Raw genomic sequence first — 17,890 nt, 5'->3', positions numbered from 1 at the left:
CGTGGCCTCGATCGCCGAGGAGCAGCTGTTATAGCAAACCACTGCTGCCTATGTTCTCGTCGTCTTTGTCTGGTTTGCGGTGTGCTAGTTTGAAAAGTTCACCTCCCCAAAAACAGCGAAGCCCCTGCTTTTTCCATGACGGGTTGTCCTGCCAAAACGTAGAGCAACAAAAGCTTTTCAGAGCAGAGCGAGTGGTTTGCACTTATCAAAACCGCTCGGAGCTCGCACAATCCTCTGCCACTGTGTGATAATCCTAATAACATGCAGCATCCTGCAGACAATAGTGAAGCATGCAGCTGATAGCACAGAGCAGAGCAGCTGTTTAAGTTCTGTGGGTCACCCTGCGCCAAGCTGGAAAAGTTTTAATGTTTAATTTTCCACAGGGAGCAGATGAAATTATATACAGATTACCTGAAAGGAACTTCAATGTGAATGTAAATGTCCTGCAGTTAAATTAGTCTTTTTACTTGTAGGAAGAGTTTGGTACTTTGGTAAGAATGAGGTGAATAGCCTAGCTTAGCATCAATACTGGAATCAGGAGGACTCAGTTTCCTGAGATCTACGGATTTTATTTTTCTTGATGACAGACTTGATGAGACAATTCTGCTTTTTTCTTCTATCCTCTGCTGTTTCATCTCCTCCATCAGTTCAGTTCTTTATCAGTACCCCTATTGGTTATTTTTAAAAAATATAATAGCTAAAGAATGAATAAATTCAGAACAGGATTAGAATTTAATATCTTAAATATAACTAAATGTTGTTTCTGTACATACTACTGTATGTTTACGCTTGTTGAGCAGGTGTATTGATGAAGTATTGGCTTTTTTACTCGCATTGTTTTCTTGCAATTACTGTTTCATCTACTGGAGTCATCGTGGCCTGTCTGCTCTGCTGACCGCTGACTTAGCTCCTTGTGTGTTGGTGTAGGAGCTCACTACACAGATTTGTTGGCATAGTCACGGGAATAAAAGTGTGTGTCAGTAGTGAGTTTACTACGTCGGTTTGGATTTTGATGCGTCAGATAAGCAGGACGCGCACCTGTTAACATCCCTGCAGCTTCCAGCACAGCTGTAGCCAGTTGTGATGACAACTCTGACATCACGCCTTCCTATAGGCTGTGTGCTGTGACAGTAGCTCGATTTGCGGTGCGTTCAAGCACACTAACTTGTATCGGTTTCACGAGCACGCTTTAGAAACAGTGTAAAACAGCTATAAGCGATTTCAAAATCAGAGCAGGAATGCATTTCCACCACTGCTGGTAACACATGCACTTTCCACCACACCCGCCCACGCACACAAAGACACACACATATCAGCACAAATATCAGTGTGTGTCGCATCTTTGCTCGCTGTCCTCAGGGCTCAGCCCGCCAGATGTTTTCTAACAGGCTTCCAGATCACCAGACACTGACACACTCATGTAACTCCACACAGTTAGCTTACAGCTCACAGTAGAAACCTGCAGGGAACACAAGAGCTGAAAAACATTTATCAGGCAGTTTAGGTCGAATCACTCTTAAGATGACATTTTCACATGCGTGCTGCGGCGTAGGTGTGCAGATGCTGTTGTCAGTGATCAGGTTAACCTATATTAAAAGCCATGCTCTCATAACACACTTCAGATGACATCTCCTACTTGGAGATATCACACCTGTCGCCATAACCTTTACTAGGCCCAGATAGACTGCAGGTACTATCACACACACACGGACTTGAACATGACTCACCTGAGACAGCAGGCAGACCTCTAACAGTTCTTCCAACCCTTTCATCTCGTTATTTTATGTAACTCTGTTATTCACAACTGATGTTATTTTAATTCACTCTGTGGGTTTTTACTCCCTGTTCTCTGGTCTAAAACACAGCCTGTCTTGCAGCTACATTTCATTCTGGTTTATTTTCCGGCACTGTGGGCACAGAAATTGGTTATATCTAACAATTACATGTCAACCCCCTGAGCTAAAAAACATGTGTATTGTAGCTTTTTAATGATCCGTGTGGGTGAAGAGGATGGTTGCAGCAGGAGACAGAAACAAGACGGGGCAAACTCTGTAAAGAAAAATAAAAGAATACAAATATCGGGTGCTATTTATGCACAATATAAGAACTAGCAGGACGTATTGACCTTGCCATTCCCTGCAGAGCTACCATACATAAAACGTAAAATCAAAAACATTTCTTACGTCAGCAATTTTCCTTTTATTAAAAGCGAGGTGTGATCCTTTGTTCAAGATACTGTCAAAGATAATTCTTTAGATTTCTGAATTGCCAGATGAATCAAACAACATGATGGTCAGCAGACAGAGACACAGAGCATAAACGACATTCAAGAACAATCTGAGGCAATATTTGCACGCATTTGTCTGAAAATATCGTTTATGCCTGAGAACGAGAAGAAGCAGTGCCGTCAAAAATGATCATTTAGGACAGAACTTATTACATATTAAAGATATCTTGTAGGAGTTTTGTTATGTTCACAAAAGCTTGGTACGTGCTCTTTATTTGAGGCCTACCAAACCTAAATTTCCTTCCTCATAAAACATTAGCCTGTTTCTTGGCTAATTTAAATCTAGAGTTTTTACATTCATGTTTGCTCGTTTGCAGTCTTCTTCTTACCTGCCTTTGTTGGTGCAGTGCTACATTTCTAGTCGCGCTGGCCACAAACTGCTGACCAGTAGACTAGCGTGAAACCATTGGCAGGGGTACGATCAGGGCCGCCCATAAGGGGGAAAGCATTCTGGGGCCCAGCTGCTAGGGGGGGCCCGTGCAGTCCAGCACTAATGATGTTCATTCTAAATATAAGCAAAGATAACCAAAAAACTCAACATAACGTATTAAAATAACATAAATATAGCCTGTTTCATAACGAAAAGCCCCTCTCCTGGTATGAGAAATGTTGTATGCAACGTCAAAACATTAAAAGTGCACCGCATGAATGTGTGTGTTTATGTAGGAGATGGAGAGAGAGCACTGCATGCGCTGACATGAGGCCCATTTACTGGACCTTTTCAGGGGCCCGGTCGTTTCTGTGGGCAGGCCTGGGTATGATGTTAACAAAAAGCAGGGACCACTCCTGAAAACTCTGGTCCTTTTTTGTTTACAAGGGGCCTCTCTGCAAAGCTGTTGACCTGGCATTAAAGTGTCTCATATCCAGATCTAGACATGATTTTAACCTGATTACATTTTCACCTGCTATTAATATGCATCTCTAGTGTCCACATTAACATCCGATCTCTGTTCGGCTCAAACAACCACACGCCACATCCTCCTCTCGTTTCTGCGGGCCCAAGAGATGACTAACTACTGTATGAAAACTTTCTGAACATCTCTTTCCTCCATACATTTACATTTATTCATCTATCTGACGCTTTTATCCAAAGCGACTTACAATTGCTATACATGTCAGAGGTCGCACGCCTCTGGAGCAACGAGGGGTTAAGTGTCTTGCTCAGGGACATAATGGTGGATGCGTCACAGTGGGGGATTGAACCAGGGTCTCTCACACCAAAGGCAGGCATCTTATCCACTGCACCATCACCACCCATACACCATGTCTTCCTCTCTTCAGCAGCTCGGCCGGAGAGTGAAGGCTCTCAGGCTGTCTGGTACGTATTTCTGCCCACGTAGTTGTTGTATGTGAATGGACAATGTATTTGCATTTACACTTGTGTTCAATGTGTACAGAACGTGTCTCTCACCACCTCTGGAGGTGGTTTGGCCAATCAGATAAGAGTCTGTCCTTAATGCGTTTCGGGTTGCATTTACATGTGAACTTTCATGAGGTCAAGCGCTAGCTGAATGCAATCAGAACAGCCTCTATGTTTGTGAAAGAACAAAGCTTCTAGTGTGTCATCAATGTAAAGTTTTTATCCTCTGGGGATGAAACACCATCCATCCATCCAACCATCCATCTTCATCCGCTTATCCGGGGTCGGGTCACGGGGGCAGCAGCTCCAGCAGGGAACCCCAAACTTCTCTTTCCCGAGCCACATTATCCAGCTCGGACTGGGGGATCCCGAGGCGTTCCCAGGCCAGTGTGGAGATATAATCTCTCCACCTAGTCCTGGGTCTCCCCCGAGGCCTCCTTCCAGCTGGACGTGCCTGGAACACCTCCCTAGGGAGGCGTCCAGGAGGCATCCTTACCAGATGCCCAAACCACCTCAACTGGCTCCTTTCAACGCAAAGGAGCAGCGGTGGAAAAGTAAGGAAGTCCCTGAAACATTCAGATTGATCCTCTGGAGAGAGTGACCACCTGCCATTAGTTGGTTCTAATAATTTGATTAATGATTAGTTTTCAAGATACCAAAGTCACCAAAATATCTATGAATCATCGTTTGGGGACCATGACTATCCCAACCAAATGTCATGTCACGGTGCTGGATTGACAGGCGTACTGGTGTCATCATCTTTAGTCCGCGGGACTCGAAGGGGAATTGGTGATCATCTCCTGAAAGGTGAAGCGACAGTTCAACAGTGACACGCGAGCTGCAGTGCAGTCGCTCACTCTGTCTCGTCCCTCTCTTTGTGGCGTCTGATGAGGTCACAACATGACCGCGGCCCTTCATGCTGCAGCAGTCAGCCCTGTGGGACGGGCGGGAGGATGACGATGATGAAGGCTGACTCACATGACTGACAGCTACACAAATGTGTGAGAAGCTCGGTGCGAGTGAGAGCAAAGAGCAAGATGACACAGAGAAAATCATGCAGACATCAGGCCTGAGGGTCGGGGAAATGACTGCAAACACAGCGTCCTCTCAACTTGAGACGGTTAGCCTTTTTCCTCTGATCCATGACAGCGCATGGCTCGGGCCGTTTGAAAGCGTCATCTGTCTGAGGAATAAAGGCCAAGTAGAGAACAGAGACATCCTAATTATTTTACCAGCCAAGAAAGTGTTCCTCTGTGCTCAACTTAAAGCTCAGTTCAACCATGAGCAAACCTGAGTAAGGAGAACTGCAGGTGAACACGTGTCTTTGAAAGTCCCACAAAGAGACAGCGGCTATATTTAAATGGAGTTGGGAACAGGAAATCAGTTCCCAATTAGAAGCAAATCCAAAATACCAAGAACAAGGAACCCATTCCTAAACACGATAACACTTTATTATTGCAAACAAAAACTACATGTATGCAAATACGTGGCTGCCAGGACCTGTCTACGTCGTGCATCAATGCAACAACATGTCGATTCGAAGCATGCATAGCTAACATCACAACAGTAGTGAAAGATCGGTAAATGCTCAAAAGCGGGAAGCTGGCGATCTGTAAGTCAGGTTGCTCATTAAATTCAGCCAAACTTTTAATGCAGCGTGGATCTGAAAGTAAGTTGGGTGTTTGAAGTCTCCTAGCCCGAGTACTGCCCCGAGTACGTACTGCATGGTCCTTACACGAACCCGCAACCTCGGGTACGGGAAGCGGACGTGCTGACGAGAAGGCTCAAACCCACGAGCACTAGCGTCGATCAACAGCGCATCTCTTAAGGTGTCGGGGAGTGAGGTTTAGTCACTGCACAGCCTCGCTGGCTCCCGTTACACCAGCAGCTCCTGCAGAGCGAGGGGTACCGAGCCGTTCTCTTTTCCAATAAAGGAAAAGATGACCAAAGAAAGGAGTTTCGAATACCACAACATCTACAAGAAAATGTGTGCACTGACTGTGGATCAAAGTTTTTATTGTATGTGAAGATTTTGTTAAAAAGACTTTAGATTTACTTATTTTATTGAAACTAAAACTTGTCAAAGCATGGAGCTCTTTTTGTGATCTAATCATTTGACCTCTTTGTTTTACCATGTTGGAATTGAAAATGGGAACCGATAAGTAATTGATCAAATTCAAACGAAACCTAACCCTATATTTAAAAACACAATTTAAAAGCTTGCTGTTGCCATTGAAGACCTTCAGAGTCCACTGACTCTTCTCCTGCCAGAACACATAACTTCTATAAACATTTTGTCACACATTTCTAAATCATACAAATACTTTTACTCCTGTATTTAGCATTTACACGTGGGACTCTTGGCACCGACATCAAAAACAATCTGTTCCAAGTTTCTTTTAGATTATACACCTCACTTTGAGTGCAAGTGACACTCTAAGGTTGGCAGGCTAATTAAAGAAGCTGCTTAATATACAAAGTTCATTAGGATTAAAAAGAAAAGCTTGTCTGACATGAAGACTCTGACAGATGCTACATCAGCACTGATTACACCGTCTTCTCCAGACCTTGTGGTGAAATGTTTTCACTGAGAGTCAAGAAAACCTGGAGACCGTGCACTGACAGCAAACAGCAACACATGCCATATCTAAAACCATCTAAGCATCTAACATTAAAGATAAAAAGGAAGCTATTTTTGTTTTGCCTTCAAGGCGACGTGCTGCCAACAGGCCGCAAAGAAACATTAAGCCGCGACAGAATAAGATACTGCAGCCTTTAAGAAATTGGATACACCGTATTATTTGGATATCTGTATTTTTCTCTTCTCAGCAGTCGTCTCAAATGTTCCCAGCAGCACATCAACCTTACACAAGGTGCTGATGAGGTATTGATTGGGCACGTCGAGATACATAAAAGCTGCGAGACAGACTCACGGTTTCTCTGCTAACTATTGAGTGATGAACTGCTGCTAGGTAAAGACGTTGTTGTTTAAAGTATCAAGTGTTCAATGTTAACTTGTGCAATTGCCATTTTTAAATTACAAAAATAATCAGTTGTTTTCCTCATTTAAATGCAGGACTGGCCATGCTTTACTTAGTAAATATGGGCATCATTACACAATACAAACAGCAACTCGCCTGATGTCTCTTCTTCCTCTGAGCCACAGAGCGCCATTTTTATTAAAAACCCATCAGTGCTGCGCTCACATGTTTCTTCATCACCATGAACACACACTGTAGTCCCTCAGTCCCACACACACCGTCCTGCTGCCTCCAGAGCACCACATGTGGATCCATCCACCGCTGAAAATAGTCCCCAACAAAAGCACTATTTCCTCCTCCTGTTTGTTTGATAGAAACTACAGCGAGCAGCTGTTTTAGGAAATTGCTTTTGAATTATTTTTTAAAGATTAACATCCTCAGTAGGAAACAATGGGCTTGCAGCTGCGAGCCACGGACAGGGTGGAGAGGTCAGAAGGTTTTTTCATTGGATTTGTTGACAGCAAAAAAATTTGAATATTGAATTGGTAGCATTAACTTTAAATGTCCACCTGAAATTTTAATATCCTCAAAATATTTTGAAGCCATGTTTAACACTTTTAGGGGAAAACTATACTATATGGACAAAAAGTAATGGGACACCTACACATTAATCTTATGAAACACCATTTTAAATCCATAGGCAATAAGTAATATGGAGTTGGTCTCCCCTTTGCAGCTATCCCAGCGTCCACTCTTCTGGGAAGGCTTTCTTCAAGATTTTGGAGTTTGTCCATGGGAACTGTTTCCTGTTCACCCAGAAGAACATTTGTGAGGTCAGACACTGGACAAGAGGGCCTGGCTCGCAATCTCGGCCAAACACAAACTGTTGAAGAACTACTGTCTAAATTGTTTGCTGTAGCATTAAGATTTCCCTTAACAAAAACCAAACCATGAAAAATAGGCCCTCCCAAAAGTATTGGGAAAGGGTTGTCCAAGTACTTTTATCCATATAGTGTAGTAGAATACTGCAAGAAATGCTCTATGTAGCAGTAAAGACTGGTATGTTTAGTAACCAAGAAACTGTTGCACACGTCCGGAGAGGGAAGTGAAATAATTCTACAGGTTTAAAGATGCAGAGCTGGAGAACTGTTGTGGGATTTTCGGAGTTCCAATTTCATTTCTGCATCAAGCAGCAGAGCTCAGGGGATGCGAGTGGTCCAGTACAGGGGGATTAGGGAGTTAGCTGGTTTATAATATGCTCTACTGCCCTCCTCCTCCCCGCTCCCTCTATGGGCTTAACAGTCCTGACAACAAGCATTAACAGTAGGCGGTGGGAGCAGCATCAGGCAGGGATGTTACACCAGGGACAGGCTGCTTTTAACACCATGTTAATGGAACAGACTGGGATCAAACCGGCGAGGATGCTGCTCACTGGGGAACCCACGCCCGTGGCTCTAAAAATGGCCCCAAAAATCTACTCGTAAAAGCAGTTTGGTGTTGCTGTGATATAAGGGTTTCCCCCATCTTCTGGTTCCTTATTTATTTTTCTTTCTTCACACACTCTAAAGCTGGAAATCAGAAAACCAAGATGTGAATTTGAACCTGAGATGGGAAAACAACAAGATACGTGTCGCTGTCTGGAGGACATCCTTTCTTAACTGTGTTAGTGAAACAGATTTCTCTCTAGAAGAGCAGAGAGGACGGAAAACAGTGAACTTTTTTGTCCGAGAGGGAGCAAAGAGCATCTGTAGCTCAAGGCAGTGTGAAAGAAAACCAGAACTTACACATCTTTACACTGACTTGAAGAACAGAGAACATCTGAGACAACCTGAAGAAGACAGACTTGAGGTGACCATCTCTCTCTCTCTTATTGAACTCTCATGGTGAAGAAGGAGCTGAGTGTGAAGGGAAAGCTCTCAGTTTACCAGCTGATCTACTCTCCAGCCTTAACCTATGAATAAAGTAGTAGCTGGCCACCTCTGCTGAAAGACTTAAAAGCGGCCCTGCGGTGAAACCTGAGGATGCTTTCTAAACGCTCAACATGATGCAAAGACAGTCTGCTTCAAAGGAAGTAGAGCTACTCCTTCTTATTGAAAGCAGCCATTTCAGGTGCTTCAGCATCTAATGGGGATGCCTCCTGGATCCCTCCCTGTGGACTTATTCTGGACAGATCCAGGACACAATGGGGGGTATATTTTTTCCCATTTGGCCTGAGGAGAATGCCTCAGGATCCCCCAGGAAGAGCTGGAGGCAGATGAGCAGCAGAAAATGAATGAAAATGATGGATAGTTTCTGACAGAGAATCTTTCCTACAAGAACAGAGGAGATGTGAGAAACACGACTAAAAGCTCTGGAACAGCTAATAAATGGACCTTGTGGTGAGAAGAAGCTATTGTTTAAGTCACGAATGATCTTTCAGTCTCAATCAAATCAAAGTTAGAAAAACTTTGCAGGAAAGAACAGGAAACAGAGATTTATTAGCAATTCCTTATGTCCTTTTATTTTGGTTGAAATTATCACAAAAAAACATATTTAATTTGATATAAAAGTCTTTAGTCTGTATCATGTTTAGTCAATGATAAAGAACTGAAGACATCTGTGATTTGCAATAAAGAAACTGCAGAGATACAAAAAATAAACCCTCTAAAATGTTGAAATGAAGAACAGAGAACATCATTATTCTGCGGTGGATTGTCTGCTTGACATCACAGTACTGATAAAGACAGCCCGAACTTCAGAGTGGTTTTGACATTGAGGATTCACACCGTCACCCTGTTCTGGATGGCACTCCGATGCTCTGATCTTCAGCTTCATATCCAACTCTCTTTCTTCTCCAGCTCAATCTAATGGACACCAACGTGCATCAAACCCAGCCGGCAGCATCACTTTTACAAGAATCTGCACTCCTGTGAACATGTGTGTGCAAAAACACAACACACAGACACACTCAAGCTTTTTCCAGTTTCACTTGAACACAGCAAGATGCACCACAATCCTGAGCTGTAGGGTGTCACAGTACTTCAGGGAGTGCTGCTTTTAACAGCAACATGATGACCTCCATCCAGGCATTCGAGACGCCACGACTGAGTGGAGGTCAAGTTGATCCTGTCATGACAAGTCGAGATGCTTCCAGCACTCGTCGTCTTCTGCTTGCTTTGTCAGAGTAAGAAAAGTGTCCTCATCATCTCCCTGAGTGTTAAAGCCCAAGAGAGCTGTGCTAAAAGCAGCTCTTCACAAGACAAGAGTTCATGTAGGACAAGCGGAAAGTTGAGAACGGGGAGGTTTCATGTTTGAAAAAGTCAATACCCTAAAAACTGAAAAACACTCACCCCTAGTGTCATCTAGTTTCACTTTTATTCACCAAGGTTTTTAGATCTCCACCAGCAGAGCCTTCGTCTGCAGCGTTGTGGAGCACAAGAACGGTGAATGAAACTAATCAACATGGTGGGTCTTGGGGGATGGATTGCGTCTCCAAGTACACCTGCTGGTTCACGTAGGTGCAGCGGCCCAACGTGCAATAGGGCTGGGTGAAGGTGAATATTGATCGCAGGGTGTAGTGATGAATTAATCATCAGCCAAATTACAGGCCTCGTCTTGGAGACTGTTTTTACTGTTTGAGTCTGTTGTCAGTGCAATATTTAAAACACAACTTACTTAGTGCTGCCTCATTTAAATGCACCTCCCACCTGTCTCTGCCTCTCCTCCCACCTGCACACAGGTGTGCAAGCTCCACTGGGCACACAATCACCAGACAGACGGCAAACCAGCAAATCGTCGGAGAGTTGCTTATGCCGGACGTAGCGCCACCACACACATAACGACACTTCAGCTCTTCCTTTAACATCCCCGTCTGATTGTGCATCAGTGTGCTTGTGCCCACTTAAGCAACTGGCTCACTTATCCCTGTGACAGCAGTGTGGTGGGATAAATTGGCAGGGGGTGCACGATTGTATTAAAAATAATTAATACAAAATCCGACTAAACTGTAACTGTAAAAACTGTGCACTCACATACACGTATTGCCTGACTGGGTAACCTAATTTATTGTGTACTCATTGCTGCAGTGTGCTGCTCTGATTATGTCTTTATATTTGGTTTTATTGATTTTCAGTCACTAGATGTCCGTCTAGATTATTACACACCGGAAAGAACACCTATGTTATGTTTATACTTGACGTCTCTCTATCTACTTCTAATGATAAAAAGATATGTACTTTGTCGTCTGTCTAATCAACACCTTTATTAAGAAGCTGGAAGTAGTTAGAAGTTTTCAAAAGCCTTTCACAGATCAGGACTTTTTTTAACCAGAGTGCTCTTCACAGGAAAAAAACCCAGACAATTTGTTGCTAAAATCATACTGATAGTATTGTTGGGTGTGTGTGTGTGTGCGTGGGCAGTGAGTGTAAAGAAAGATAGGAAGTCCTCCTCTCGGGAACAGACTGAACATAAATAAAGTTCCTCCAGGACATTTTCTCTCGCATCATTTTGATCATTGCATTTTTCAAAAGGCAGTAAACTGCATGCAAGAAAGAGGGAAACAACTTGCTGCATAAGCTTTGATGGTAATGAACTTGCACATAGTAGAAGAAGAGGAATAAGAGGAGGGGGAAGAGGTGCTGCGGTCCCATAAACATGAGATCTGTTTTTATATTTTATTTATTATACTGTTTCTCAGCACATATATAAAAAGTATAACATGCTGAATTACTCTGAATATCCCATTTGTTTTGTGTGATAGACAAATAAACACTGGGCACATTTTATTATGATTTGCCGCAGCACATAATAATACCGATATTACAATGAATATTAAACTGATAATATACTGACTGCAGTTGATTCTGAGGATTGTGGATACATTTCTTTTTTCATTATTTCCTTTAAAACCTCCATCAACAAACTGGCCAAAATCCTAAATCATTTGCTGTAACAAATGGAAATACGGGCCGGTGCCGAAGCTGCTCTGACTTTAAACTCTCAGACTTTAAACTCAGTTTGCATGTGTTTCTGTTATTTTGTCCATCAGCTGTTGGTGCCTTGTGACAATCGGACAGCTTCTGATGTGACGTATATACACGACCCCGGACATCACACTCTAATTTACAGTTTTATATCAGCAGAACAGATGCTTACTGCAAATTCTAATAAAAAAGCAGATATTCAAATAATAGCCGGGGGCTGGTCGCTAATAAAGGCAGAGTAAAGACACATTGAGGGGGGTTAAAATGCCTGGAGCCTCAATCAATACGACACCAGTTATGTTATACGACACTCTCAGTTTCTATAACAGAATTAATGTTTTCCAGTGGGTCAGAGGGTGACGGCCTTATGACGGTACATCTCAAGTCTCCTTACTGCATCCACGTTTCCCTCACTTGAGTCTTTTCTGCATGCGAAGAGAGACGAAACAAGGAATTATGTTTTTAGAGAAGTCCTTTTGTTTTGAAGCATTACGTAAAGCTGTTTCTGATAACTGCACATGTGCACTGTGGCGATACTAATAAAGGCTCTTTGTAGGCGTTACCTGTTTAAAAGAAAAAGTAGAACATCCTGTATCCTGTATACAATGTGTCCTGCTCAGGGGCACAGGATCGTATCTATATCATTTATTCATTTTCTGCATCTGTATTTACTGCTATTCTGATTGTGAGTTCATTACTGAATAACCTAGAATGTGATCAAGATGTATTTTGATCATTGGAAATGGATTTATTAGGCTTAATGTTTCAGGGGAAATTGAAATGATGTAACTCAGGGCTTTTCAAAGTGTGAGGTGGGCCTCCCTAGGGGGCTCCAAACAGTTTCAGGGGAGGCTCAGTAAATGGAAGTGAGACAATATTACATTTTCTTACTGCATTAGTTATCAAAAGGAGATCACATAAAATAGCCTAAATGTGTGAGAGTTCAGTAGTTTTTGGGAACTGTTTTTCCCCCTTCAGAGTCAGAAACTAATAAATACCAACAAACAGCAATATTAGGCTATTTTGGCTCAAATGTTGAGTGTCTGTGGGATGAAATAATATAATCCTGATCCCAGAGGCATCCAGGAATTGAGCGAACTCACTGAATGGAAATGATGATAAATGATTAAAAAAAAGTGTTTGTTGCTGACGGACAGACTCTGTGATTCTCTGACTTTAATTGTCTCCATAATAAAAGTCACAATAGGAAATAACAGATCATAAAAAGAAAATTCTTTCTAATGAATTGTTTTGTTGTTCAGACCTACAGTGAACACAGATTTTTAGGTGGTGAATCAGAAATCAGAAATTTATGGTTAGATGTCCAATAAAAGAAGAGATCCTCCCCGCTCATCTGAGCACAAATAAGGTGCTGTACGGCCTGCAAGATGGCGGACCATAACGAATTCTGGTTCAAGCGAGGATCGAGGAAATGTCAAATTAGAGACTACCCGTTGTTGGCCTGCCTCTGCTTCTCCATGATTTTCTTGCCCCTCCCACCTCACTGAGGGATTCGTGTCGCCTGCTTGAGGTCTTTATAAGCTGGGTGATTCCCAAATGGCTTCCTTTCACACCCTCCAAGAAGGCTGGTGCCGTTTGGGCCAACAGTTCCCAACACCCATCCTTCACAACTGACTAATCACCTCCAAGTTTCTTATGTTGAGTGATCCTTAGTACATTGCTTGTTACTGTGTGGGCCTCCAACAAGTTGTCATCTCAGAGCATCAAATACCAGTGCTTTGAGAAAGCCTCACAAAGCATCCTTATGAAACACCTTTTTAATATGTGGTCTTCAGCGTCCATATGAAACACCTTAGGTTTAGTAAAACATGTTTTTGGTTTGGTTTAAGGGAAGGTAATGGTTTTGGTTTGGTTTAGGGAAAGACCATGGTTTTGGTTTGGTTTAGGGGAAGAGGTAATGGTTTTGGTTTGGTTTAGGGGAAGAGGTAATGGTTTTGGTTTGGTTTAAGGGAAGGTAATGGTTTTGGTTTGGTTTAGGGGAAGAGGTAATGGTTTTGGTTTGGTTTAGAGAAAGATCATGGTTTTGGTTTGGTTTAGGGAAAGAGGTAATGGTTTTGATTTGGTTTAGGGGAAGAGATAATGGTTTTGGTTTGGTTTAGGGGAAGAGGTAATGTTTTGGTTTAGGGAAAGATAATGGTTTTGGTTTGGTTTAGGGGAAGGTAATGGTTTTGGTTTGGTTTAGGGGAAGAGGTAATGTTTTGGTTTAGGGAAAGACCATGGTTTTGGTTTGGTTTAGGGGAAGGTCATGGTTTTGGTTTGATTTAGGGGAAGGTCATGGTTTTGGTTTGGTTTAGGGGAAGAGGTAAAGGTTTTGGTTTGGTTTAGAGAAAGATCATGGTTTTGGTTTGGTTTCGGGGAAGAGGTAATGGCTTTGGTTTGGTTTAGAGAAAGATCATGGTTTTGGTTTGGTTTAGGGGAAGAGGTAATGGTTTTGGTTTGGTTTAGGGGAAGAGGTAATGGTTTTGGTTTGGTTTAGGGAAAGAGGTAATGGTTTTGGTTTGGTTTAGGGGAAGAGGTAATGGTTTGGTTTAGGGGAAGGTAATGGTTTTGGTTTGGTTTAAGGGAAGAGGTCATGGTTTTGGTTTGGTTTAGGGGAAGAGGTAATGGTTTTGGTTCGGTTTATGCAGCAAAACTACTTGGACTCGTAGTACTACTCGGACATCCCTTCTGTTAACCTCCTAAATGAGCCGGACTTAACTGAACAAAGTATTGAATTTGATTAATGGATGCTTGACATCGTTTGGAGGAAGTGGCCCAGTGGAAGACCTGAAATGGATCTGCTGTTGTCCTGATGGAATTAGTGCTGCTGAAATGGACATTACACTGAATTTATCAAGAAACATGGAGAGAATTTTACATAATTCATAGTTTACATTTACTGGGGAACAGGGGAAATTAGAAATAACGGCCTGTCTCTTATACAAGCCTTTCCCATATACAGGCATGGTTCTCTCTGCCACCCTTTCAGAAATTACCGTGAGTCTCTACAATGTTAGTTATAAGTAGTCAGAACCCAACACTTACAGGGACTCAAACCCTCAATCTTTAGAGGATCTGCAGCTTCATTGGCTATATTTTCATGCCTGTCATGTGTGTGACCAGCCCATGCAAAACTTACAGTGTTAACCATTTGCTATGTAGGCATGGAAACGGGGTCTTCACCACCGCCTCAGAATCTGTTAAAGTGTCCCGCCTCCTCCGCTCTGCTGGAGCTGTGCAGAGTACAAGAATCGTTCCGACACCTCACCTCAGCCTTCACCTCTGCCAGAGGAATGACTGTGACTATCTGCAGACAAACACTGGAGGGAAAACAGATAGTCCTGATAGTTCAGCAGCATCCAGACAGGAAAGGAAGACGTGTTCAGATGTGAGCTAAAAGATGAAATCAATTTTATATATCGTCTTAAGTTCCTCTTGTGTATATGGAGAATACACAGGGTGTGAAACAGTTGTCCATATATGTGAAAAGAAATCTATGTCGAGTAGGGGTGTGCCACGAGATCTCGCATTATTAAAACGTGCCGATATTTCTTGTAAAGGTGAAAAGCTGTCTCACGATGACAAGACGAGGCCTGTAATTTGGCTGATGAGTAATTCATCACTACACCCTGCAATCAATATTCACCTTCACCCATGAGTATGAGCTTGAAATTAGCTATAGGAGATGCATCCACCACTTTTAAATTGTTTGAGTGGCAGCTTTGTGGGTACCCGGTGGAAACAATAATGTTTTGCATTTTGATTTTCAGTCGATTAAAAGACAAGTGTGTTAAAATATCTTCTCGTGAACCCAATATCGTGTATCTTCTCGTGTATCATCACACCCCTAATGTCGAGTGAAATTTAAATCAATGCTCTGTATAACAAACTAATCTGACTGTGTTTACGAGCTGAGTGAATTGACTGTGGAAAAGTTAGTGGAAAGATTTAAAAAAATATATAAATCATTAAAGCTTCCCTCTAGTCATTATGGTGGCAGAAAATTGATCATGTTGCATGGTGATGTTTATATATATCTCAACCATTGTGTACTTACAGTCACCTTCTCTGTACTTGTACTGTACACAAGGCCATGCCAGTGTATGAACATCTGGGAAATTGTTGTGTTTTAAGCCTATTTTTCCTGTAGGAACTGGAGTTTTCAAGGCCACTGTGTGAGGGACGAGTCTCCCTGCTTTGTTCTCTGCTCGGGGACAAATGGGCCCAGGGGCCCTAGGAGGCAGACATCTGGCCCAGCTGAATCTTTTTTGAGTACTCCTCTGTTTCTTCCTTTAATAAATCCCAAAAGACAACTGTTTGTTGTAACTTATTTGTTCAATTCTGCACCGGGAAATTTCCACGACAGTCTCTGATTACACTGTTTCTAATCTACTTTCATTACCATTGTGCTATTTGTGTTGGTTGTTGTCAGTTATTAAAATCTTATCTAAAATCTTACCATCAATGGGTCTGTACTGTGACTGGATCAACCACTAAAATCTAAATGAAGACTGGCAACAGCTGTTTACATCCAAGCTACTGTGTGCGCTCCAAATCCATTTACATTCCTTCTATGACAAATCTGAAAAAAATAAATAAAATTGCAAAAGCGCGAGTCACTTGGTGTGAGATCCAATTCTTCACCTTGTAAAAAGGTGAAAAACAAGAACTGTAAGTTGAGATGTTTTATGTTGAGCCTGCTTGCTTTTCATTTTTTCAACCTCACACAATTTTACAGTTTCACATCGACGCTAAACAAACACATATACCGCCTGCAGCAGCTCCTTTGATCCCAGGAGGGCTCAGAGAATCTGAGGTGAAAGAATCATGAGGGACCTGCAGCGCAGAGCACAATGGGAATCTATTCTACTCTCAGATGGTTCTGCAAACAGAACAAAATCGAAAATCCTTCATTCTTTCATCAACGAGTCCCCGCTGCCTCAGAGAGGAGCCGACAAAGATTCATGTTTACAGCTATCAAATGTTTCACAGATCAAACACAATAAGAGCAGGAAGTTATGAACATATAAGACGGCTGATCTGTGAGGTGGTTGTATGTTGAAAGCACCGCCAGCATTCAAAAGTGACCAAAACATCAGCCAGGAAGCATAGGAACTGAGAAGTGGTCTGTGGTCACCACCTGCAGAACCACTCCTTTATTGGGGGGTCTTGCTAATTGCCTATAATTTCCACCTGTTGTCTTTTCCGTTTGCACAACAGCATGTGACATTGATTGTCAATCAGTGTTGCTTCCTAAGTGGACAGTTTGATTTCACAGGAGTGTGACTGACTTGGAGTTACATTGTGTTGTTTAAGTGTTCCCTTTATTTTTTTGAGCAGTGTATATTTGGCAACCCACTTTTGCATTTTGCAAAGAAACGTTGAGGGAGAGGTTATCTGGTATTATGTCTAAGGACACGCAGGAAATGTTACATTACGGAGCGACAGTGAACGCACCCCTGCAGATGTCACTCACTAACGTTAAGTTTCATTTCCGATCCACATGCGGCGCACTTGAAAACTCAATCAGAGGTGCAGGTGAGGTGTGGGGAGAAGAGCAGAGGAGCAGATTCAAGTAAATAAAAACTAATCTAAGGTGACCTACAATAACCTACTGTTAATACAAATAGCATACTATATACACCGCTATCGAGCCCACCCCCCACCGGCTGCCGCCGGTCTTAATGAGAGCTCAACAGTCCAATGAGCGGGTGTGTCGCGGTTCTGTCGCTCAGATCCGCGACACAAAAGTCCACGATCTGGTGTCACGGATCCAAAACCGAAACACACCCACGATTTTGGTCTCTGTTTCAAAACCATTACAGCCCTACTACTAAGTAGTCTGCCTATTTTCAGTGAGGAAAAAATGTATACAGACTTTTGTATAAATTATCTAGTGTGTTATCTTGATTTTTAAAAAATGTGCAAACCACTTTTTTTTTGACAACCTCAAAACTGATAAAGCTTTGGGCCCCCCCTGTGATCGCGGACCCCAGGTTGGGAACCACTGGGATATAGGACGCCTTTGGGACCACACATTCACCCATTCACACACAGATGGCTCATTAGAAACAGAATTTAACATTCACTTTTGGGGTTCAGTCTCTTGCCCAAGCACACTTCAACATGCAACCGGGGATCAAACCGCCGATCTTCCGATTAGCGGGCCACACGTTCTACCTCCTGAACTACAAAAACTCTCACTGTTGGTCAAGCTTCCAAACAGCATCTTTCTAAAATCCATGAAACCACATTCACAAGATCCTTGAACTCACAGACTGAGAGGAGTTTTCAAACCCAC

The 17,890-nt window shown here is 42.6% G+C and overlaps 2 protein-coding genes across 2 annotated transcripts in view; one reads left to right on the top strand and one right to left on the bottom strand.

The window, feature by feature from the left end:
• LOC123983550 (glutamate receptor ionotropic, delta-1-like) overlaps window positions 1-1,772 on the bottom strand; it is an 85,022-nt gene extending 83,250 nt beyond the window's left edge. The window contains exon 1 of the mRNA XM_046069803.1: window positions 1,728-1,772. Coding sequence (XP_045925759.1) covers window positions 1,728-1,772 — 45 coding nt within the window. The remainder of the gene's footprint in view (window positions 1-1,727) is intronic.
• Window positions 1-17,890, top strand: part of LOC123982746 (stonustoxin subunit beta-like) — an 868,592-nt gene that overhangs the window by 344,549 nt on the left and 506,153 nt on the right. The window lies entirely within an intron of this gene.

This window comes from Micropterus dolomieu, linkage group LG14 (assembly GCF_021292245.1).
Source record: "Micropterus dolomieu isolate WLL.071019.BEF.003 ecotype Adirondacks linkage group LG14, ASM2129224v1, whole genome shotgun sequence".
Lineage (NCBI taxonomy): Eukaryota > Metazoa > Chordata > Actinopteri > Centrarchiformes > Centrarchidae > Micropterus > Micropterus dolomieu.
Note: the sequence above shows the minus strand (reverse complement) of the source record. Positions and strands in the feature narration are given on the sequence as shown.